The sequence below is a fragment of the Triturus cristatus genome, chromosome 10 (assembly GCF_964204655.1).
Source record: "Triturus cristatus chromosome 10, aTriCri1.1, whole genome shotgun sequence".
Lineage (NCBI taxonomy): Eukaryota > Metazoa > Chordata > Amphibia > Caudata > Salamandridae > Triturus > Triturus cristatus.
In genome coordinates this window covers 1054493687-1054518985 of record NC_140593.1, presented here as the reverse complement: position 1 = coordinate 1054518985, position 25299 = coordinate 1054493687, and the positions used below count along the sequence as shown (strand labels likewise).

The 25299-nt window shown below is 43.2% G+C and overlaps 1 protein-coding gene across 1 annotated transcript in view; it reads left to right on the top strand.

The window, feature by feature from the left end:
- AP5Z1 (adaptor related protein complex 5 subunit zeta 1) overlaps nucleotides 1-25299 on the top strand; it is a 110186-nt gene that overhangs the window by 25082 nt on the left and 59805 nt on the right. Inside the window, exons 2-10 of the mRNA XM_085629185.1 lie at nucleotides 720-857; nucleotides 11381-11567; nucleotides 11725-11869; nucleotides 18096-18208; nucleotides 18329-18497; nucleotides 18800-18940; nucleotides 19143-19180; nucleotides 19290-19452; nucleotides 21238-21416. Of these exons, the coding sequence (XP_085485311.1) occupies nucleotides 720-857; nucleotides 11381-11567; nucleotides 11725-11869; nucleotides 18096-18208; nucleotides 18329-18497; nucleotides 18800-18940; nucleotides 19143-19180; nucleotides 19290-19452; nucleotides 21238-21416 (1273 nt within the window). The remainder of the gene's footprint in view (nucleotides 1-719; nucleotides 858-11380; nucleotides 11568-11724; nucleotides 11870-18095; nucleotides 18209-18328; nucleotides 18498-18799; nucleotides 18941-19142; nucleotides 19181-19289; nucleotides 19453-21237; nucleotides 21417-25299) is intronic.

Here is a 25299-nt window from a genome sequence, read left to right as displayed (position 1 = left end):
CATGGGACCATCAACAAATGATTTATAATGTAACTAAAGTCTTAAAAACTTCTATTAACTGCAATGCTTTTTAATGAGGTGCGATCATGTATATTGGTCCCAAGATGGCTGCCAACACTTCTTGGATGAAGTGCTGACAGCCAATCAGATCTCACGATGAGGTGTGTGGTTAGGCTCCACCCAGATATATATATTTCTTTTCTTTTTCTATTAATATTTTAAAAACTACTGAACGGGTTTACACCATTTAACTAAAAGGCACGACTCTGAACCAAGGGCTACCTTTTTGCCAAATTTGGTATAATTCCGTTCAGCAGTTAGGGCTGTAGCTGCGACTAAAGGTTCCTATGAAAAATTGCATGGGGAAAACACGTTTTGGGACCCCCCATTTTTGTCAGCCCCCACTTCCCGAATCACCCTGAAACTTTCAAGATAGGAGTGGACCGGAGCGCCCCACGAGTTTTGAAAATTTCGCGAAAATTCGTCAATCGACGCCAAAGTTATTGGGAATAGAATGTTGTGATTTTCCTATGGTAACTAGGTCCTAACTATAACTACCTACTGGCGACTGTGTGTGTGTGTGTATATATGTATATGTATGTGTGTATATATATATATATATATATATATATATATATATATATATATATATATATATATTCAGTTCCTTTCGATGCCATTTGATGCATCCTCTCATATGAATCTGCTTGTCTTTGAAGGGAGATCCAGGATGGAGAGCTGCAGAAGTTCTGTCTGCGCATCACTGGCTTTCTTCAGAACCAGGATCTGGGGAGTGAGACCATCGACTGCCTTCGGAGACTATACCTCATTATATCTGCAACTAAATATGGGAGGAGGTAAGCTTATGTGATTCTGTCTCCAAATCTTGTGCCCAGTATTGTCAAAGCCTCAGTGCTTCTGCTTCAGGTCAGCCTGTCTTTCAGTATACTCATCTGATTTAGTTGATATTGAATGTATTCGCATGTTATTGGCAATCATTGTATGCAGATCTGGGAATGCCATTAATCGAATGAATAATTGTTTGTTGTTTTTTTGGCTGTATGAGGTAGGCAGAGATGTTGAGCTTGTCAGCTGTCTGTGTAGCTTGGTATGACAATAAAATGAGAGTTTGATTTTTACTTGGCACTCCTGATCACTATCTTGCAGTTTTGTGGCTTACTAAATAATTAGTGTTATTATACCCCAATATACCAATACTGCTTTAGCAACTTAAGGCTACATACAAAGCTGATTTAGCCCCAGAGGCAAACCTGTGATTTCAGGTTGGCCTCATATTTCCACAAAACTTTAGCTTTATTAACTATCAACTGCTATATCTGTTAATAATGTGTATCAGCTTGTAAGATAGGTCAGAGGGTTAAGGCATCTGCTCCACATATGTGTGTTACCCAGCAGGTCTCCCCTGAATACACAGCTCGGTTGATTGATGTAATTGTTGCAGGGATGATAAGCAGATAGCACATTTGAACGCCATTCAGGGGGTTCAGAGGTTTCATGCTTTTGTTACTCAAGTACAGGTATCAATCTCTAGGTCAGAAGTTCCAATCCTGGTAAGATAGCTCAGTCAAATATTCACCTAGCGCAGTGCCCTGCTTTAAATGACCATGATTATTTCAAACTATAATTAATCTGAGGGCGATACATGAACTACCTTTCATTTCGGTGCACATAACACTAATTTAATGGCAAGAAGTAATTCAGTTTTTGTTGCGTGCAATATAAACAATTATACTAATATTGAACGTATATGCCTACAATAATACTTTACAAATGAGATATTGAATAGACCTGTTAATTTCCATGCCTTAATCGAAAACCAGATGCAGAATATCATTAGCCACTTTCTACTGCCTCTCATTTTTAGGTCTCGCCTAGCGCAGCGCGCACGCGTTGCTCTTGGAATCACTGCAGACATTCAGAAAGCTTTCTGAAAGCTTGTGCGTCTGCTTGTCAAATTCTTTTGGCCTTTGCGTGTGGCTTTCAAAAATTGAAAGCCCGCAATTGGCCAAAGGCGGGTGCATGTCCCGCCTTCTCTCTAAACGTTAAGTCCCCTGGCCTCGGGAGCGAGCAGCAGCGTGGCCGGGTGCCAGCTGCATTCCGGACATTCCTTGTCTAATTAGCGCGGTCGCTTTAACTTTCGCGGCCGCACTTGTTATTGTTGCTTCCCTTTCCCGCTTGTGGCTGACCTTTCGAAGCTTTGAATGCACTGCACCAGCAATGCAGGGCGAGTCCGTTTGAATGCATTCACAGTATGACCAGGCCCACCATCAAACACGGTTCCACCATTGCCGCGGCACCGTCATAGTAGAGCCAGCCCACACCCAGACAAGTTTAATGCCAATGACAGTCGATTGTAATCACAGACAGGAGCACTTGTAATGGCAGGGTTTTAATTGTACTGTACTTTATTATCCATACTTTCAAGGGTCTTTAGAGCCTCGTGCGATATTTACTTTAATGTACCGTTTCCTTCTAGCTCACGCTCCATGTTCCTTCATGGCATCCAACCTCAGTTTCTTCACTAGCGGCGTGGATGCCTTTGAGGACGGCCCTGTGGGATGTGGGCCCCTGCATTTAACACTAGCACTGCTGAGTGCACTGAAGGCCCTGCCGGCTGCTCACATGGTGCTGAGGGGCCCTCACAAGAGCCCTCAATCCATGAAAGGGCCACGGGCGATCCTTTACTCTACACACCGCTCCCTATGACTCCGGCAGCACAGCCTGGGCAGGAGCCCTGCGGTAGCTCACCAGAGGAGCCCCCCCCCCCACCAGCACGTGCCCTCAGCCCATAGGCAGTCCCCCACTGTCCCATCCACGCCGCTCGGTGTCAGTCTGGCCACAGCACAGCCGGGGCAGGAGCCCTGCGGTCATAGCAATGCTGGGTGCACTGAAGGCCCTGTCGGCCTGCTCCGATAGCTCTTCGAGGACCCCCTCTACACGTGCCCTCAGCCCATAGCCAGGGCCACGGGCAGGCTCTCACTGTGACTCAGGCACAGCCGGGGCAGGAGCCCTGTGGTCACCGCAATGCCGGGTGCACTGAAGGCCCTGCCGGCCGCTCAGACGTTGCGGAAGCTCTGCGAGAAGCCCCTCAACACGTTCCCTCAGCCCATAGCCAGGGCTACGGGCAGGAGCCCTACGGTCACAGCAATGCCGGTGAACTGAAGGCCCACCGGCCTGCTCCGACGCTGCGGCAGCTCTGCCGAGGAGCTCCTCAACGTGTGCCCTCAAAGCTCACTGGCAGTCCCCCAGTGTCACTCCACTTGCCCCCTGTGACTTGGGCACAGCAAAGACTGGGCAGGAGCCCTGCGGCGACAGCAATGCTGGGTGCACTGAAGGCCCTGCCGGCCTGCTCCGACAGCTCTGCAAGGACCCCCTCAACACGTGCCCAAAGACAGGGCCACGGGCAGACCCTCATTGTGGCTCTGGCACATCACCGACAGGGCAGGGAGAGTTCACTGTCCAGGACAGGCCTTGCCCAGGACATTGCAGCAGGCCTCATCACAGGACAAGGGAGCACCGGCAGGGAGGAGCAAGAGACTCCGGAAGGAGTTCTGGTGACTCAGACCGGTCTGGAACAGCTGGGACACGTGTGGAGGAAGAAAGCCCCTCTCCCTCTAGAGGCAGCAGCTGCCGGGCATGTCCGCCCGCACATTCCTCACAGTAACCGGGCCATACCAGCCACAAGCAGCACAGACCAAAACCTAAGCTTTGCATAAGCCATAGGTAATGGATTGCAGAACTAGCAATGATGAAGTATGCACAGCAAAAGCTCCTCCCACCAATGCTAAACAGATGCAGTCTCCCCTAGAGGGGGCATACCACACCAGGCCAGTCAAGGGAGGGCGCCAAGGCCAGTACCAAAATGCACTGCAGCAACATGTCGCACAAGCCTGGCACCTACCGTTTGAAAGCAGGGGGACTACTGCAGCTGCCATTCTTATTCAGGCGTATAATGCCACTTAAGTACAAGCTGGGGCACAGTATTTTTCAGAGTCATGGATAACATCAGTTTGGGGGGAAAAACGAAACCTGGGACATATGAAGCATTATAAGCCAGAGGGCAAAGACTAAGCGGGCCACAAGGTAAAACTCACAGGGAGCTGGTCAGTGGCTAAGGCTAGCGCTCCTTTCTGTGTGCCACCAACACATTGTGTCACACCACAAAATACCAAGCAACCATCGCCTCCTCCACACAAAGAATCGCACATGCAGGAGCCCTCCACTGTCAATATAACAGCGCCATGGCGTTACCAGCCCAAAGAAAGACCTCATCAGGGCAAGAGGCTGGGGGCTGTGTGCACAGCTGCCAGGTCACTAACCCCCTTTACTGCCCATCAATGCAATGGCATCACCCATTCAAATACCATGCATCAAAAAGAACTCTGGGCATTCAATCGACATGTGCAGCCCCCTCGGGTTGTGTATAACAGCCCGGGGGGTAACCAGGCCAAGGGCTGCTTGCAAAGCGGGTTTCTGAAACACAGAAGATCTTTTCCCTTGGTCGTGGAAGCAGCGCCTTCACGCCGCAGTGCTCTCGCCAGGTTCCGCTAGGGGCTCATCTGTACACCCCAGCATGCCAAGTCTCTCACCTGCCAATGGATGAAGCTTCTAACACAACACTGCACCCTAGCATCAGAAAGCCGTACCTCTGTATAATACAGAAGGAACTATCTAGCATAGTATTGTTCTGTTAAAAAAACAGTGGCAGTGCACCGAGGTCACAATGCTGAGCTATACAATGGTTACTTGTTGACGGTGAATGACTGGAGGGAAGCCTTCATCGAGTGTAATCGGCGCAGGCAGACTGCACTCTGCTCCTCTTCCTCCCTTCCGTTCACCAGGTGACCTTAGACACAAGCAAACTCTCCTGTGCTTTCATCGCCTGCGCTGCATCCTGTGGGGAGCATTATCATATGGAGGCAGTAGCTGAGTACAGCACCTGACCATGGGCAGCTCAGTTCAGAAAGATCACGTCTGCATTTCCATGGGCAAGTTACACCATTTGCGAATTGCATATGTGAACCACAACCTAGTCTGTAATCCTTTGTCCGATATACACACTTCTTCCCCCTGTTGGATCGCACCAGTACATCTTGAGAGGAGCTAGTGTTCTGAGAAGGGCAGGGAGAGTGCATGCCTTGGAGGCACAGCTGTAAAAACCCGGAACACACAGCAATAGTTGGCAGGTCCTGCTCGTGCACAGGAAAACTATTTAACTCAGCTTGAATGACACCCCGGATGCATACTGTTGCCAATGCTTTTTTTGCATCACTTTCAAACATGTTGCACAGCAGCTACAGCGCTAACTTTGTGCCAACTTTTTTATATCATTTACAAAGCCAACTCGTATCAGGAAATAAAAAAACAAAGCCATTGCAAGACCTATTGGCTTTGCCAATGTTTGTTCTATTCTTGTTTTGATCACTTTTATTGGGAAGTTGTTTGCCTTTTAAAAAAAGCGTAGATTTTACCATTACTTTTTGTGTCTTAGAAATTTGTGATTTGAATGACAAAGCGTATGACTCCATATATCTGTGCTCCCTTGGATCTCACACCTCATCCCGACCAAAATAGAGTGATATTGATATAGAGTTCAGAATTTATGGGGAGGGCTGAAGGCCATCCTTTCTTTTACGCTTCTATCTCCTTGAAGGTCTTGGCAGGAAGAAGACTTACATTTGGAGAGGTCAGAAAATCTGTGGATTTGGATGTACAAGTCCACCACAATGATATTTTCTGATCTTTTAATTTCTAGTTCTCATCTTCTACCTGGCGAGTTATTGGCAATGTTAACTTCGGAGCAGCTTTTGATAGACTGAGTTATTGCTGTCATGCAGGAAAAAAAATACTTACATTGATTTGAGGACAAGTAAGCATACCTGAAAAAGTAGACTAGGGTTTGGTAACTAGTTGTGTGGTTTCTCTCTCATATCGACTCGTATTACCTTTTAGGTATCCAAACCGCAGTAGCTGGTTTGGATGTTTACAATAGTATTTATACTTCTGTAATCCCCTGTAGTTGAATCCTATCATTTTAGTGATGCAATGGCCCTCTTCACTGAAAAGGACCTCAGGAAAAAAAAACTCATGCATTATGTGTATTGAATACACTTTAAACATGTTGCCTAGACCATACCAGGCAATTGCACATGTACAAGGTTTAGGGTAAAAGAGAAAATAAGGTGCAAGAGAGCAACAATATATGTGTGATTAGTTATAATTGCCAAATGTAATTCCTGTTGTCTAAAATAATAATTATATATCCAGTAGGTAGTTGTAGTTCGGACCTAGTTTCCATAGGAAAAGTGTTTTTTTTTTTTACTTGTCTATATCTTTGATGCAGTTTGACGAATCTTCACGAAAGTTTCCTAAAAAAGTGTGACGGTTATACTAGTCGTGCATGGAAAGTTTCGGGGAGATCCGGCAAGCGGGGCTGAGAAAAAAGGGAGGGTAAAAAAATGTGTTTGTGCCATAGGAATTTTAGACACGTCAACAGCCCGAACCGCTGAATGGAATTACTCCAAATTTGGCGGAAAGGTAGCGGTTGGTCCAGACCGCAACCTTTTTGTGAATTGGTGTAAATGAGTTCAGTAGTTTTTTAGATATTAAAAGAAATCCAAATTTGTATATGTAGGGATGCGGATCCATCCCAACGGCTACGCGGAGCTCCGCGAAACCATGTGCCAGGAGCAGAGCTGTGATCGGCTGGCCACTACCTGTGTAGAAAGTTGCAGCTGCCATTTTGTAAACTGGGACCGTGTCCCATGGGATGAAAATAAAGATTGGAAACTATAGAAGGGGTCAGGATAGGGGTACCCTGATCCCTTGGGTACATTGTAGCGGTCACTGAGGGACCCCTTATGAGTTTGAAAATGCCCCAAACTGTTTTTTTCCAATGTGGTTGGAGTCGCGGATCCATTGCGACACTCAACGGAGCGTCGTAATTAAGTTGCAAACCTAGCTGAGATAAAAAAAATAATACATTCACCTACTCACTCGCACATGAATGCATGTAGTGACAGACTACTCAGAGACTCACCCACCCACTCGGAGACCCACTCAGACACTCACGCACCCACTCCCTCAGAGACTCACACACAGACACCCTCAGACACTTATGCACCCACTCTCAGACCCCCTCAGACACTTACGCACCTACTCACAGACCCACTGGGAGAGTTATGCACCCATGTACAGACCTAGTTAGACACTTACACACACCGCTCACTCACCCACTGAGAGGCTCATGCATCCACTCACAGACCAATGCAGCCACTCACACCCAATCTCAAATTTTACAGTTGGAAATAAAAAAATTTAGAAAGTTGAAATTCATTGAAAACAACAAAGGTTACAGGTACGTTATAATTAGGAAATAGAATTTAAAAAAATGTAGAAATTCACTAAAAAAACAAAGGTTGCAGGGACGTGATAGTTAGGTTTAGATTTCATTTGTTCAAAACCTGTGAAATTCAGCAGTTATAGTTACCTGAGCTACTTATAACTTATGCCCCCGCAATGCACTGCTTATGACCTCACAAATTACATCACTCATGACATGGTCAGTGATGTCACTGATGACACCATTCAGTGAATGTAAGTATTTTGCAAACTTTTCTGAGACTTAAAGATACATATTAAGCTACTGCACAAGTTAAATTATTATTCTTTCTGTACTACCAATAAGTGATAGCAGTTCTAACATATGTGATCTGAGTGGTTAAGTGACTGTATCTGTGTGTGAGTGGCTGTATGGCTGTGTGATTGGCTGTATGGGTAAATATGTGGTTGTGTGAGTAGCTGTGTGGTTGAGTGAGTGGCTGTATTGGTGATTGAGTGGGTGTGTGAGTGGCTGTATGGGTGTGTGAGTGATTGTGTGGGTGAATGAATGGGTGTGTGAGTGGTTGTATAGGTGTCTGTGTGATTGTATGGGTGTGTGACTGGGTGTGTGTGTGTGTGGGTGAATCGGTGGGTGAGTCAGTGGCTGTATGGGTGAGTGCCTAGATGTGTGAGCGCCTGTATGGGTGAGTGCTTAGGTGTGTGAGCGCCTGTATTGGTGTATGGTTGTACAAGTGGCTGTATGACTGAGTGTGTAAATGGCAGTATAGGTGAGTGAGTGAGTGTTTGAGTGGCTGTATGGATGAGTGAGTGGGTTTGGAAGTAGTTGTAGCAGTCTGTGAATGGGTATTTGACTGCTTCTGTGGGCATATGGGTATGTGTATGAAAGTTGTATGAGAGCGTGAGTGGGTGAGTGAGTGGTTGTGTGGATGATGTCATCAGTGATGTCACTGCCCATGTCATGATTGATGTAATTTGTGAGGTCCTAAGCAGCGCATTGTGAGGGTGTAAGTTATAGTTGGCTCAGGTCACTAACTGCTGACTTTCACTGGTTTTGTATGAGTCAAATCTGAACCCAACTATAACGTCCCTGTAACCTTTGTTTTTTTCCCCCCAGTGAATATACATATAATACTATTTTTTGGGGGGAGCTAGTTTACACGTCATTCATGTTATAACTTGCAGCCTGTGTAAAATATCAGGATAAAGACCGGTGCCACTGATGGCCCCTTTTATTTTTATTTTAGAATCCTCTGTGATCTCTTTCCATAGCTTGTATTTGCGTGTGTGCCCATTTACAAAACCAGGCCCCTGCATGTAAATCTGTTACTCCTTCTGCTTAAATCCATAGGTTTCACTTCTAAATTAACAGCTGCACAACAACTAAATAAATCACTGGGCTGGATTTTCCCCATGCATTCTTGCACTCAATATGAATATTAAATGGGTCGGCAAAGGTGAGCGCCCTGCCCAAAATAGTTAGCCTTTGGCTGGGGTGTTAACTAGGCTTTTCGTTACCCAAGAAAACTGTAAGAAAAGATCCAACTAACATTTAGTGAAAGTGTAAAGTGATGGAAGGCAGCAGTTACAATCTTGCTTTTCCTTGTTGTTAGAAATTATGCTGTTAGATGTGGGGGGGTGTTAGGGACCCACCTCAGATAATGAGCACAAACGTTGTCAGGGTGAACCCTCAAAGTCAATAAATTAAAACCTGAGCTCAACTCCCTGATAACTATGACACAGAGCAGTCGGGCTTAACTTAGAGGCAATGTATAAAGTATTTATGCCGTACCATTACGGTTATAAAATCAAAATGCAAAACAATAAAAATTCCAGAGCGAATTGGTGCAATTTAATTAACAAAATGACAAAAATCTAATAAAGGCAAACAGATGATGTAAAAAAAAAACCCACATTTCAGCAGCAATAGCGCCCAGAAGCACTAAGTGCTAATTATAGTCAGTGGTCGTGGTAGAACGGGACTGAAGTGCCGTTTGATGTTGACTGTGAGGGCGCGTGTGTTGGCTATACTAACTAGGTTTGTTCTTGTCAAAGGTTTTGTCTTCTGATTTTAGTCCTTTATGTCCCAGTCCATCACAGGAATATACTTCCGAAGCCCCCAAGACCTCAGGAAAGGCACTTAGAGACTTACGGGGTGTCAGGCAGAGGCCAACAGAACAGTCTGGTCCAGTTCAAGTTGCCACTAGTCAGCGTGCAGTTGCAGGAAAAGGCCTCATGAAGCTTGTCGTGTCCCTTATCAGGAGATCATCCTTATGACTCTTGGAGTCCAGTTCCTTGTCCTGGGTACAACAGGAAGAGCAGGTTCAGTCTTTAGGCCTCTTCTCAGGGCACAAATAGCAGGTCCAATCTCTTCTGTTCTTCCACAGGTCAGAAGTGATCTGAGGAGAGGTCTGTTGGGTTCCCTTTTATGCCCAATGTCAGCCTGTGAGTAGAGGGCAAGCCTTTGTCCAACCCTTAAACCAGTTCTGGTCAGTTCCTATACCCTCACACAGTTTGGTGTTAGCCTGACTAGAGCGGAGGCAGGCCTAGGTGAGCTTCACCTGCCCGTGACTCAGCAGGCATCCTTTGAAGTGCAAACAGGAGCTAGGCACAGCTCCAGAGCCCACCTTGTCAAGGAGGGAGTCCCCAGCCCTTTGTTCAATATCTGGGAGAAATACACATTTCACCACAGGGGAGCCATCAAGGATCAGGTGACAGATGGACACTGTCAGGAAAGCCTTTTGTTTATAGGCAGGAAAATGACAACTTTCTAAAAGTGTTATTTCCTAACTAGTGATATAAAATTTGACTTGACCATTAAATTGAATTTTAAATGTCTGTTAAGATGAGCCCTTAAACCATCTTTCTAGCTACTTCCAAATTTATATTCCCATTTATTAACTGTACTAGTGGGATAAAAGTGTTAGCCTATGGGAAAGCCAGCCTTGCTACAGTGAAAAACGACTTGAGGTTTTTCACTTCCAGTCCAACTAAAACACTAAATATACCTTTCCTACTTTTAAATACTTTGTACTCCAACGTATGGGCATTTAGGGCCAATCTTGGGGGTGTTTTATATGTATTAAAAAGAAAGATGTAGTCCTGGCAAAAGGTTTGTTTTGTTCGGTCAAAATGGCATTTTAAAACTGCACACCCAGGCTGTAATAGCATACCTGGAGACATGTTTTACAGTGCTACTGTAGTGGGTGGCGCAATGAGTGCTGCAGGCTCACTACTATAATTTAATTTCTAGGCCGTGGGTACCATGTACTAGGGATATATAAGTACATTAATTGTGCTAGTTAGGGGTATGCCACCCTCAACATGTTTAGAGTGAGAACACACTCTCTTTACCACTGGTTAGCAGAAATAAAGTGTGCAGAGTCGTGTGGCGAACAAAAATGGGTTCAGTAATAGGAGGCAAACATCTGGGGTGACCTTGCAGAAAGGGCAAATTTCCAACACTTACCCATGTTCCTCTCTGTCTGCGCTATTCCTTAGTGCAGTATAGCACAATTAAGGCAGCATATTAACAAGCTGCTATAGAGGTATTAAGTTTTGTCTTCTTTTTATGACCCTTCAGGAATAACCTTTTGCTTTTTAAATTGTTTAAAAATTATGTGGTATAATATTTTACTGTATACTTTTTTTTGTTTAGCTTATATGGTTGTATTCATACAAACCGAATAAAAGCTTTTTGACTGACTGACCCTTCCTTTCAGCCACTACTCCCATGGAATTGGCTAGCCTGCTTTAAGTTGTCGAAATCCTTTTGTGGAATTGTTGGTGCAGAATTTCCGGGCACTGGACAAAGCCAATCTGCAAAAGTCACCACCAAAAATGCTGCTTTCATAGAAGCAGAGTTACACTTGTAGTTTTTTAAAGGAAGTTTGTTGACATGCTTCACTGTATATAGCACCCCAAATCTAAAGTTTATCTGCCATGTTTGTGTCTTTCAAAATTTTTAAATGTTGGCTTACCTTTACACATGATTTTTTGCTATTTAATTCCCCCCCTGCAGTTTGGACAGAGAGTTTGTGGAGTATTTGCAGGCAACACTATGTTTGCCGAAGTCCCCAGAGCAGATCCAGGTGCTGTGTGCAGCCATCCTGAGGGAGATGTCACCCTGTGACCTTGTAAGCCTGTCCTGCGATCCGGTCATTGACACCAAGCTCCTGAGCCTAGTGGCATCAGTTTTACTTGTCCAGGTAATCCGGGAGGAATGGCTAGAAAAGGCATGCTAGCTGGTAGTTATTTTGCTGCATTTGCAACATAATTTGTGCTTGGTGTGGAATCGGAGCAGTAAGTCTTAGTGAATGTGTGTGCCGTCACTCATTGACTGAGTATTGTTTCCTTTTTTTTAAGGGTGTCAAAGATAATGCAGCATTTGCTGTGGGAAACCGTGTGGTGAAGGTCGTTGAAGCCCGGCAGCCTGAGGGTCAGAGTCTACGATACTTGCTTCCAGTTCTGTCAAAGGTCACCACTCTGAATTCGTCAAGCGTGAATGAAGGTAACATGAAATCTAATCAGCCCGGGAGGTAGATCTTGATCGAAATGTACCCGCTTATAAACCTGAGCATTTTACATGTTGCATTTCACACAGATGGCCATGACATTATGGTTTAGAAATTAAGTGCTCTTGCATTAAGTGCACCACCCAGATACCCCTAGGGGGGACAGTGTTGCGCTTTACAAATTTCGATTTTTAGTCCAGTAATGAAAATGAATCCGTAATAATGTTCCAGTGATTGCTCCATGAAAACAAGGCAAAGTGATTACCAAAGAAGTGACAAACTGGACTGAGAGGGGATGCATTATACTACTCATTAAGATAGGGCTATGAAAATGTACTTGTTCATTTACAGAATGCCACGACATTAGTTGGGATGGGCATGTTGGTCATGCACTATTACATGCCAGAACAGGTACGCCGGCGAGCAGAAGCACCAAGTAGAATGTGTGTGAAATCTGCCCTTCTGTAGCATTGTAAGTGGAATACCAGTGCTCTGGAGCTTGCTGATGTACAGACAAGCACATCCTGTTGTTTCAGGAAGTGTTCCCACAACATGCCGAGCATGGAATTTCTCATTAAACATTCTAGTTCCCCTTTTTCTACTGAATCTTCCACATATAAATGGAAAGAAACATTTGTAACGTTCTGTGTTTAGTTTCTAAAATGAAAAGAGCAAAAATGAGGTCCTTTTTGGAGTGTCTCTCATTGCTGCCACTTATAAGTGCCAACATGTGCCTATTGACCACCTAAAAGGTTACACGAAGGGATGAGAATACCAAAAGAAGTTTAAATGACTACAGATGTGTGCACATTCTTTCAGGTTTGTGTATGGTTTTATTGAAATTCTACAGCCAGTGAAATGTGAGTTTTGATCAGCTGAAAGAATGGAGAAATGTACCAAATGCCACTTTATTTTTTCACTGGGCAATAAATATAAGCAAGGTGGGAAACCAACAAATGTGGAGAAATACTGATGGAAATGTAGAAAAATACAATAAAATTAGGAGTCCTGCTTATCATTGCCATTACTATCTAGGACTTTGTCTTTGGAGCTACACATCCATGGGCTTCCCAGTTTCAGGATGGCTTGAATAGAAAGTGGAGCCAGATGCTCGCCCACAGCAATGATTAGGGTAACGCTAAGCGGAATACAGAATATCCGGTTAGGTTGAAGGCAAATACCATCCACAGAATTAGAAGACTGGTAATTCATATTTTGCTGGTGAAGTTGTGTTCGACCTCTCAAGCCATTCTGCACAAAAACCTTGCCACCTTCACACTGTTACCTCAATTTTAAACCTCCTCTTTTGCTATTAGGCCACCTGGCTAGCAAAACTAGGGATTTGTTTTTGCTCCTGACTCTTGAGTTCAAAGTGGTTTATGGCACAGATCATGCGTCTTATAAACCTGTTTGCATGTAACCGAACAGTCTACATTCTAAAAACTAATCTCATTCTTGCACTCATACCTTCATCCTCTGCAATCAGTTGGCATGCCCATTATTTGCTGAGCCCTCTCCACTTAAATTCAATGTACACAGACCTGAAAATACACTCAAAATGCTTATTCCTACCTTGAATCTCAAAGCAGTGAAAAGCATCCTTGCTGCTACTATTTCCGAGAGTCCGCTCTCTAACCCCATTCAGAATCATTAGGAATCCTGCTAAATGTTTAAATCATTCAGTGCACGAATTGTTTTGTCAAAGAAATAGATAGCCCATCTAACTCACCAGATTTGTTCTCTGACCCACCCACATTATCTTAAACATTGCAAGTCCCCATCATAATGATAGAAACAGCGGAGGCTATGGACATGTCCGCAAAATGAAAGCTTCTAAGTCTCTTATGGAGTCATGCTTTGCTGCGTGCCTCAAACAAATTGTCTCCCCATTTGCTGGAGATACTAATAACCTGATTGACTCCTCCCCCCCACCCCCCACCTTGCCTTGTTCACTCACTGACCCTTAACACATTTAATCATGAATCACCCCTCTTAAGACAAACCTATGTGGTGTCCAAAAATATTGCCTAACTACTGACCACTCTCCGATCACCAGATCATTAGAAAAATCGTATAGATGGATGAAACAAGAAAACTTTGTGATTCTCTGGAACTAAACTGCCTAACCATCACCCGCCAGTGGACGGAACGTCCCTTAAGGGGCATAGAAACAGAACTTAAGAGCATTAACTCCCTCTTTCCATGGTCGATGGCAGTAAATCTGCCATATTACTCCTTGACTCTTATGCCACCTACAACACTGTGCACCGCAAACTTTTTTTAGACAGTTGGAACAGCAGGCAGACATATCAGGACTTGCGCTTCAATGGGTCCATTAATTTTTCTAAAATCCTAGCCAGAAAGTCATGATCGGATCTTATGAATCTTCGACACAGCCAGCCTCTTATTCCATTCCTTAATTGACAGACTGCTTGCGCCCCTCAGGCGTAACTCCTTGCACAGCACTAGGTGAATTTCCAAATGTAGGTTTATGATGCAAAAATCACTTCTGATTAAATAATAAGCCAGAGAGTCCAATCAACATTACTCCCTACCTCAACCAAATGTTCCATTGAATGAAGGAGTGCTCCCTTTGCTTGAATGGTGGTGCCAAACCCTAAATCCTGCTTACTGCAGTCACAGAGCATAATACGCTGCCATTTGCTTGGCCTTCAAGCCCTGGAACCAATCCTACCACCTCACCTATAATGAGAAACCAAGAGTTCCTTTTTTGCTGCCGACCTCTTTCATTCTCCAAGGCACTGGTATAGTATATAGATTTGGCTGTCCTTTGAGAAATTCTCCCTCTCACCCACGATGATCACGGAGTGAACTGATGTTTTATTTTGTTATGTGAGGGATTCTTGTAGCGTATGAACGGCTACTTTTGAAGAGCATCCTGGTGCTGAGAGCTTAGAAGGTCACTGCACAACACTAACTCTAATTCAATGTTAAACTAAAAGCTTGGTTTTGAGAGCCTTTATGAAAGGAAGGGTTGACGATATCTCTTTAAGTGCTCAAAGTAATCCATTCCAGTGTTTCCCATTTATATAGTTAAAAGCTCGACCTCTAGAAAGTTAGTTCTTAAACTTTGGGATCAACAGATCATGATCGTTGGCTAAGTGAAGAGGGCACTTAAGGGTATATAAAATACAACTTCCTGCACTTACTGTGCTTCTCCATTACCTGATGGCCCTTACACAGGAACTTAAATAGGATCCATTTCCCAAAAGGTAACCAGTCAAGTTTGTTTGCATGCAGTTGCATGTGCCCTTCCTCTAAATCTGAATGTCAAACGCATCGCTGGGTTCTGCAGTGTCTGATGTTTTGACTGTTCCGCTCTGGAAATTTCAAGTAGAGGCTGCTACAATATCTTACCTTGAAAGGATTAAAGCATGTGTAACAATTTTCTACTCTACTAAAGTCAAAATGCGTAATTTCCTTTAGCAAAGTAAGTTGGAAAAATCCCTAAGACTCTGTTTTATTTACCTGAGCCTTGAGAGATAACTTGTCATTGAGATCTGCCCTGAGGATGTACACCATTCAGAAACCTCAGTCTTCTCTGAGTTGAGTTTTAGTGCATTAGTTTGCTATGCCTGAGATTTATTCTTTAAACCGTATTTTGTTAATCTTGTGAGCTCCATCCATCTTCAAAATCAAATGGGTATTATCAGCATCCATTGCAGAATGGAGCCAAAAGGAATATGTCGGTTTGATCAACCTGGTGACATGAATATTTTCAAGAGTGGGACGACCCCAGTGGAACTTCGTGTTCTACCGGAAATATGTCGGACTGGGCTAAATTAATCCTCGCTGTTTGCATGTGCCTTTGGACATGAATATTGAGCTAAAGTAGGGAATGGCTTCCGAATACCTATCTGAGTGCCTGTCAAGCAGGATACTATGAAAGATGGTGCTGAAACAACTAGTAGTATGAGAATGCAGCACCTCCCTCATCCAAAAACCAACTTATCTCATACACCACTGATATCAAAGGTGACTGGTGCTGCGCATAGTCTGAACTCAAACTGAGTGGCCTCCAAGATCTTATTGGATTGTAAGAGTGTAGAGCGAATGCCACTCACATGCTTCTCCAGCACCTTCATTGGTGCTGCTAGCAAGGCTACAGATAGAAAATTTACAAGAACAGCTGGATCAGCTGTTTATTCTGGATAGGGGTGATGATTGCATACCTCCAACTCAACTGGAACTGAAGCTGATCTTAGAGAGGTATTGCACAGGTCTATCAGAATGGTACCAACGATCATGAGCCCTAGTGGAACAACTTAACAGGTTAGGGAAACCTGTGGGGACCCTGATTTTACTGAGTAATAAGAGTCCCCTGCGGAGTGGGAGGTGGCTGGCTGACAGTAGTGGATTCCGTAAACTCACTGCCACTTCCTCATCAGTGTTGTTGAATGCGTCACAGATCTTGAGTATTTTTTTATAAAAGAATGCAGTCAAATTATCCCATGTCTCTTACATATTCTGAATGCTTACATTTAGGCATTCTGTATAAATGAGTTTGCGATTTTCAACATCTCCTTTGTCGAACTGTTGGTTTCTAAGATTTGCCCAGTGAGATGTTCTCTATGTGATGCAGATCTGTATTTTATGTTTGTGTAAGGTCTTTTAGATATAACGTTTTTTTTGAGAAGCATAATCATTGTGCCACATTCTTTCTAGGTGCCTACAGTATAGTTTCGCTTATGGTATGCATCTGAGAACCAATGTGCAGAAAGTCTATTCTATGCAATTCTAGCTTCCTTAATTGGAAAAACTTCCTCTAACACTGCTATAATCAATGTACTCACTGATTTGTTCAACTTCAACATTTGTATCCTTAAAGTCAGACTGCCCTGTTATTTCCTAAAGGGCTGCTGACCACAAGTCTGAAGTAATTTTGCTCCAATTCCATTTTGCGATTGTTTTAACTGGCCTGTGGGTCTTTTGTACATCCACATTCCAAGGAAATAAAATTAGCCTGTGATTGGAAATTGTTAAAATTCTATTTTGAGACAAACATATGTTCTCCTTTGTTGAGAGTATCAGTTCATTGGCCAGGTTTTCAGTTTCTTGCAGAGTTCTAAGATGGAGCTGGTGGCTTTGATGTGGAAGCAGAGGTAGTTTCTCATTTTGACAGCCTGGTAGGAAAAGGTGAAGCCCCTTACTCAGGAGAAGGAAGAGGAGAAGAAGGAGAAGGAGGCTGCTGGCTAAATGGAGGTGTCTGGTCAGTGTGTGGAACTGTATCCAACTGTTTAGGTATGCTGTGACTTGGTTGCTTAGTGCATTGTAGGTGTGTGTGAGGAGTTTGAAGATGGCGTGTTTGTGGATAGGGAGCCATGAGGAGTCTTTGAGGTGTTTGGATAGGTGACTGCTAAGAGGTAGTTTGAGAGCGAGTCTAGCTACAGCATTATGTAAGACTTCAACTCTCTTGAGGGGTGATGCCCACCTAAAGGGCTTTGCTGTAGTCCAGTCTGCTGGTGATCTGGGTTTGAGTGACTGATCGATCTTCTGGTATCCAGCAGGAGTCCTCTGAAGACTTGCTTGAGTGTATAGAAGCATGTGAATGCGACTGTGGTGAATTGGTTTGACATCGAGATCTGATAGTTGATCATTATCTATAGGTTCCTGGCTGTGTTAGACGGGCCGGCTGTGGGTCCTAACTCTGAGGACTACCACGCCGAAGGCCGAATTAGGTGTCTTTTCCAAATACGAGCACTGCCATTTTTTTGGTGTTGTGTTTTAGGCAGTTGGTCTTCATCAAATTATCAACCTCAGGTATGAAGCTGATGAAGTTTTGTTGAGTGTTTGATGTATTCTGTATGAGGGAGAGGATGAGCTGGGTGTTGGTGGCAAAAGAGATGATTCTGAGCCTGTAAGTGGCCATAATGTTGGCGAGAGGAGTCCTGTAAATGTTGAAAAGCGTATGACTAAGCTAATAACATGTAATTTGATCAATGGTTTATGTTGGTGACACACTGCAACTAAGTTGTTTCTATGCCTTTGAAAACTAGTAGATTTTATAATTACTGCAAACACAGTGGTGCTTATTTTATCAACCTGAGAAGGATGAGATTTAAAGTTGTTCATTATGAATTTCAAACCCGTAATATTCCGGTCTCCTTAAGTTGCATTGCATGTTGATTTCATGTACACATATTGTCAAGTACACATTTTACTGACCTAATTGCAAGCCCAATTATTATTCTTCTCTTTTAGACCAGGCCAATCTTATCAACAAAAAGATGGTTGATTGGCTGAGGTACGCAAGTGTTCATCAGGGAATGGCTCAGTCGTCTGGAGGATTTTTTTTAAGCACTAGAAATAAACAGGTTGGTGAAAAACACAAATTTAGCTGTCACCACGTTTTGCTTCTTTCCTATTTAAATAACATTTTGGTGTAAAGACAGTACTAAGTTTGCAGTTATAACAGGATTTGTTTCCTTGCACAGCCCAGTCCCATCGTGGAAGTGGACGGTGCCATTGCTGCAGACTTCTTCACAGTGCTGTCAGTGGGTCATCATTACACAGAGGATCAGTGGCTCAACATGCACAGTTTTTCCATGCTTCGGAAGTGGCTACTGTGCTATGGAAGCGGTGGGATGAGTCGTGTTGAATCAGGTACAGAACTGTTTCTCGATGCTCGACTAGGAGGTAATACCCCTTTCTAATTCTCTGCAACCTCCTGTTTTCTAGATCACTCTAAGTGTATCGAGTATGGCAGTGTAAACTCAACGTTTGTGAAATTGTACTCTTGTGGCTAAAGAGCACAACAAGAGTGTATGGCAAGCCTTGTTCTCTATAGTGTTTGCACTTGTGTTATTCATGTTTATAGCATAAACATAAAATTTGACTTTGCTTGTGTTTCAACAATAATTAGAGGATTTTGTCCATCCTTTATCTCCACTGATAACCTATTTCAGATGACAAATCTGACTTGGAAGGTTCGGTCATGTCCATGGTCTCAGCCACATCCACCTCAAGTCGCCTGTTGCCCCCAAAAGAGCGACTGCGAGAGAAGGCCTATGAATACTGCCAGAGACTCATTGAGCAGAGTAACAGAAGTGAGTACTTAGAATTCTTTCTCTTTGTAGAGACAGCCACGAATATGGTGCTAACAGGGAAAAGTATAGGGAAGGGTTGTTGACTGTGAATGAACGAATGTTCTTCATTTTTTCCACTATTTAAAGAGTCTAACAAAGATTTTAAAAAATAAACATTTAAGCAAAGTAGTAATACATGTATTTTAAAATGTTTTTTTAATAGAGGCCCTCAAGAGGGTGGACACTGATCTGCAGAAAGCTGTAAGTTTTTGTTCCTAATGATTATATATATATGTTATGGTTGGAGAGGCTCATGTTGCTGTTTGGTTTACTGTAGTAAACTGATTGGAATATTGTGTTGTCTGTGCAGTGTCTGATTGAGGCGATCTCCATCATGGATATAGTGTGCAGACAGGATTCATCCTATGTCTATCGAGCCCTCCCATTTTTGAAGATTGTGCATGGGAGAATCTGCTTGGATCCTACTCAAACCCGGGTGTTGCTACCCCTTGCCCAGTTTTTCCTGACTCATAGTAAGTCTTATGTTGTGTCTTTTGCGTATTCTGCCAAACAACTGAAGCTGCCTGGCTAAGAATTGCCATGTTGAATGCCTGTTTCTCTGTGCCAGCACTGTGCATTGATCTGCAGCGGACTAAATCGTGCCTCTGCTGGTCAAATTGGAAGGATTGGGAGGGTTATGTATTTGTGTTTTAGACATTGGGTAAAACGGGCAGATAGTTGTAAAGTAGCTTTTGAAGTTTTATCAGCAGACGGGATTATTCCTGTTGTCTAGCTTTTTTTTGGGAAGTTTTATATAGCGCGAACTTGACCCGAAGGTATCCGAGCGCTTCACATGAGCACCAGTTGAGTTACTGATGGACACATTCATTTTGTTAGGCATGGGGAGATCAACTGATTTTCCCAGAATCACAGGATGTTGAGCGTCCCTGCCGAGACTCTAACCCGGTTCCCTAGTTTTGAGGTTGACTGCTCTAGCCCTTACACTACTTGTAGGAATGTGCCTTGGGTAGTTCTGAGGATGCTGGTACTGTAAGAGTAGAAAGGGTGCCTCCATTATATGACCCGGTTTCCTGCTGCACCTTGGACTTTGGGACCCATGACTGGTGAAGAAACTGTGCAAGGCTGAAGAAACATTAGTCCACTAAAGCTAATATTTTATGGAAGGATGCCAAAAAGATGCAAATCGGACAGCATGTGGAATTAAAAACCCTTGTGTTCTATTTCCATGTTGAAGCAGTGCTTCAATTAATCTCGGCTACTAGCAATCTCTGGCCACATACCAGACCATCATTTTTCACCCCCTGTTCAATTCTATACAAAGACCTGCCTTATGCAAATCGATCTTGGTCCTGATCCAATAGGAACAGTCCAGTCTAAACAGCCAGGCCAGGTCCCCTCCAGATGAGAACACAAGCAACCTCAGCCCGTGTTTGACCTGCAGGTTTTGGTTTGCTTGTCTTCCAGTTCAGACCGGACCTGGCTTGGCAGTTCGGGTTGGACGTTTCTTATTGGAGCAGGACCAAGGCTGATTTGCATATGACTTGGTCTAATCTGATCTGAGATGGCCTGAAGGGTTAACAAATGATGACTGGAATGTGTCACAAGTAATTACCAGTGGCTGAGATTAATTCAGGCACTGAATTCATAACTTTTTTGTATTCTTCAAAGTAAACTCCCAGCATCTTGGGTCATTTATTGTGCAAGCACTGGAACTATAACACCACTCGGTGGTATGTGCCCTGTAACCCCATTTGTTAAAATTCTACGATACGACACCACCACAATTGAATTGCTTTCACAGATATTTTTTCCCCCCAAGTCAACTCTTGTGGTGTCATAGATTTGCTTTGGGGTGATTTGGAAGGGGGAATGTGGCAAAGCCAGTTGCCAGGTGGGAAGCTTTAAAATGAATAGAATGTTCTTTGCCATTGTAAAAGAAGTATTGCCTCTGCTACATGGGCAGATTGACAGTACATTGCCAACCACTGAATGACTCCTTAAATCTGCAATTTGAGGATAACCTGATACCTCTTGACACATTTTTACTGCTTTCATCAACTTTCAGATAAACCTTTGCAAACTACTATGCAGCATGAGGCACTGTGAGTTTCTAAGGAGGTATGCTTGGGTTTCCCCACAAACATACTTTTTAATGACTTTAAAAAAAATATATTAAAATTGCTCTGTGCTCTTCAAATTATGGGTTGGTTACTCTTTTGAGCATACAAATGATGACTTTTTTGTCAGTTGCATAACGCTCCCTAAAGACCACATCTGGATATTTTATATCTTCACAGGCGAAACTGCAGCAGTTGACTCTGAAGCTGTGTACCGAACCTTATTTACAAAGGTCCCAGCCGAGTTCTTTCATCATCCACTTTTAGCCTTCGAGTTTATTCAGTTCTGCAAAGTCAATGCCACATTCTTCACACAGAATGTATGCATCTTTCAGAAGTTCTTCCCAAACCTCTTCAAGGTACAGTATTTGAATTAAAACAATTTTTTTGCGCTACTGAGCATAAAAGCAAGGAATAGCTTTCCTGCAAGTGATTGAGTCCCTTACAGTATTGAGTCCATGTTTTACTATTATAATAGTTTTCTCCAGTTTGCATAAATCAATAACCAGACACCTAAGCCCTTATGGCACTGTTGAAAGTGTATATATTTTCCTTCTTTAATAACCTGACACAACTTAATTTTATAAAAATTGCTCAATCAAGAGTTTCAGAAAGACTCGAGGTGTGTTTACAAAAAGCCCCTTTGTTCCCACATTTTGAACTACTAGCTTTTGTTCCTCTGCAACCACATTCTCTGCTCAGGCTAGCATGTGGATCCCTAAACTTCACCACCTTTTGAGTCCCAGCCCATGTCAAATCATCTTGTATGCTACCTTCGTCACCAAGGCAGTCAAAATGGCCAATTGCAATTAACACCCATATGCCTATCCTCCTCTACATACATAGCTACCTTACAATGTAAATAATGACTGTGTGCAGGACCCAATATAAGAACCAATATACACCAAGCACAGTTAAACATCATTTTGCTAACTGCTGCTATCGCAACCACTCCATACATCAGTCCACCTGAACTATTCAAAACTCACTCGGTGTACATTACATGACTCACCTCTCCTACTGACTTTCATCGTCCCAGTTACCCACTTGTTTTGTTGAATTTTTTTAGGAGTCCTAAGATGGCTAACATCAATTTCTGGTTGATATGGTGGCAGCCAATGAGATCTCGGCTTGAGATTTGTCAGATCCACAGAGGCTCCTCGTCCCTAAATACAGTGGCGGCTCCTCCGCTAAGATGGAGGAGCATTGACCCACTGCTTTTAAGCAGTGTAAAAAAAAAAAAAGGAACAAAATGATGATAACATGATGTTATCGTTTTAATTCTTCCCTACTGAAGCACTTTTGCGGGGTTGCTCTCCTCAGAGGAGCAAGTAGAGGATTGGTGGGCACATTGTAAGTGAGCATGGCGGTTTGGCCAGCCGTCTTGGGCTGACCAAACAGTTATGCGCAATTTGTAATTTCTCCACCCAGGTTGTATTACACTCTGGGTGGAGAACATGCACATGCTCCCACTGCCTGTCTGAGCGCCGAACCAGGGCGCTCAGACCAATCACAACTCTGCATTGTAGTGTTGTGATTGGCTTAGGGGAGCCTGTGCTTCCTGCTTCCATTCCAGCCGGGAGCGATGACCGAGGGGAGGCACGGTTAGGTAAGTGTATTTTTTCTCCTTTCTTCTTCCTCCTCCCCACCACCCCCGATCCAGGTCAGCTGCCGCTGCCTAAACATACAAAGTGTTTGTGCATTAATTGCTCAAAAACTGTTGAATAGATTTACACCAAGATCTAGCTTTCTGCCTAATTTGGTGTAAAATCTTATGGGCTGTAGCTGTATCTTTAAGGTTCCTATAGCCCCTGCTTGTCGCACTGCATTAAACTTCCACACCACAAATTATGTTAACCACCAACAACCTGGTACATCAACTCATATACTTTGTTGGGTCGTCTACACCAAGCTGAAATATATTGCAATTTTAACTCCCCTTTCAACCCTTAGTAAACACAGCAAACGTTTCACAGTAATTACCAAGCATCAACGTCTTGACATAACTCACCTCTCCAGGACTCAAAAACATCACTATTCTTTACAAACAATAGAGATAATGTATGCACCACTCAAGAAAATGCACAAGGCACACCATCTTGAACTGCAGTCACTTCCACACTCCTCACATCAACCTTTGTTATTACCCAGTTGAACCTCTAATGAAAATGCTCACCATTCATATCAACCAATCCATACCACTGCATATCGTAATGCACCCAACTCTGGTATAAACTATATGGCTCTCCCACAACAAACACATTATACATTCCACAACACAACTGACTCGTCCCATACCACCACTAATTTCTCTTCATCTCACTCTTACAAAAAACAGGTCATACCCCACATTTGCCATTTGGACACAACTGACTCGTTCCATATCACCACTAATTTCTGTTCATCTCATCCTTACCAAAACAGTTCATACCCCACATTCGCCATTTGGTAAGCACCAAACAGTCATTGCTACCACATGGTCTCTGCCGCACACATCCACTTTGTTTTGTTCCAGTAGACCCTAAGTGTGACGAGTATGCAAAGATGTGGATCCTGTCCGCACTGTACCATAGGCCTCTTCAACAAGGTATAGCTTGAGGCTTATATAGGCTGTAACTGGATTGGGGTTGGTGTTCCCATCTAGAGAGGACCTGGTCAGGAACTTCTGGTTGGACCTTTTTGTGTTGTAGCAGGACCAAGACTCCAGAAAGGGGTAGTGTATGACAAATTATGGACTTGGTTGCGGCTTGAGTAATTGCCACTGACTTGAATTAATTCAAGCATTCCATTCATAATTTTGTTTTCGTTACAGTAGGCACGCATCCACCAAAAGTACTCAACATCCACATCCCACACACCACATACTTAACTATTATCAGCCCGTGAAAGTTCTGCATAGCCGTCCTACAAAAGGCACATTTCAGTGCAAGTTTGCCAGGCACCTCATTAAACAGCCCACTTGCCTTCTCCCGCTCTGGTACCTACCAATACAAATCTCTGCCTGAACCAACCACGCCCCACATTCCATGTGACACACCAAACTCAATATAAACAATTGTCAGCAAACTGCTAAATATTTCTATCACAGATAACCCAGTATCTCAGCTCATTCATTTTGCCATTTTACCTATGCAGCCCAAACCAGAATGATGCACACCCCTAACATCAAACCTGCCAACAGCGAACCACACCCATAGATCTATCATGTTATGTACCAAAAAATGACAATGCCCCACACACCATTTAAACTGACTGCGTAAATCTTAGTAACATTCATTGTCTCTCCTCAGCACTCCTCTCTATGCCTCTTCCCACTATTAAACCAGCTATGGAACACATTATTTGTCACTGAAGAAATGGAATGCCATCACGTTATGATGAACAAGTCGATTAAATTGTTTTTGACCATAAAATAATTTTGATGTTTATTTAAGGAAGTAGCTAAAATTATGACCTCAGAACTTGTGTAAAAGTGATTTGCATTTGTGATCAGCAAAATAATTGCCACTATTTTCTCACTTCTCTAAGGTACGGCCTTAGAGGTGGATATAGGCCTTCAATACAATTATCTTATTGTTTGTAACCAGAATATTTATAGGCTAGCTCCCTATCCGAAAAATCAATAAGTTAAAAACTACATTTTGGAAAACGATAACTTTTTTAAATGTCATTGTTGTGAGAGATACAAAAAAAAACTCACCTGCCAGTTGTTAGCTCTGGATGAGTTTTTTATTTGGAGAATGTGTTTTTTATACATTTCAAAGTAGGGCTGAAGATTCATATGTCATTAATATCTCTAAGTAAAACTTGACGGATTATGAGAAACAGCCAATTTATGCAAGATCTCTTCAGCTGGCTCTAGACAAATTAGGCATTGGTTAGGGAGCAGAGTGAATCCTCTGATTGAAATGAAAATTGGATATTTCTTGGGAATGAAGGAATAGAGTGTAACTATATATACAATCACATCATGTCTGTCAAAAATGAGAACGATCATTAACTGATAAGTCCTATTGTTTATCCAGATGTGGGAGAGTAATTTGCAGGCGAGCACAGACTTGAAAGTTGTAGATGCTTACACCAAGCACATTACCCACACAGGAATGGGAAGTGCATTACCTCTATTGAGGTGTTCACATTGGCAGAAAAATATGTTAACAGACTATAAAGATATCAGTGTCTGCCCCGTACTAATGGAAAAGCAGTATGCAACTACGTTGGACTATGAATCTCAATGACAGA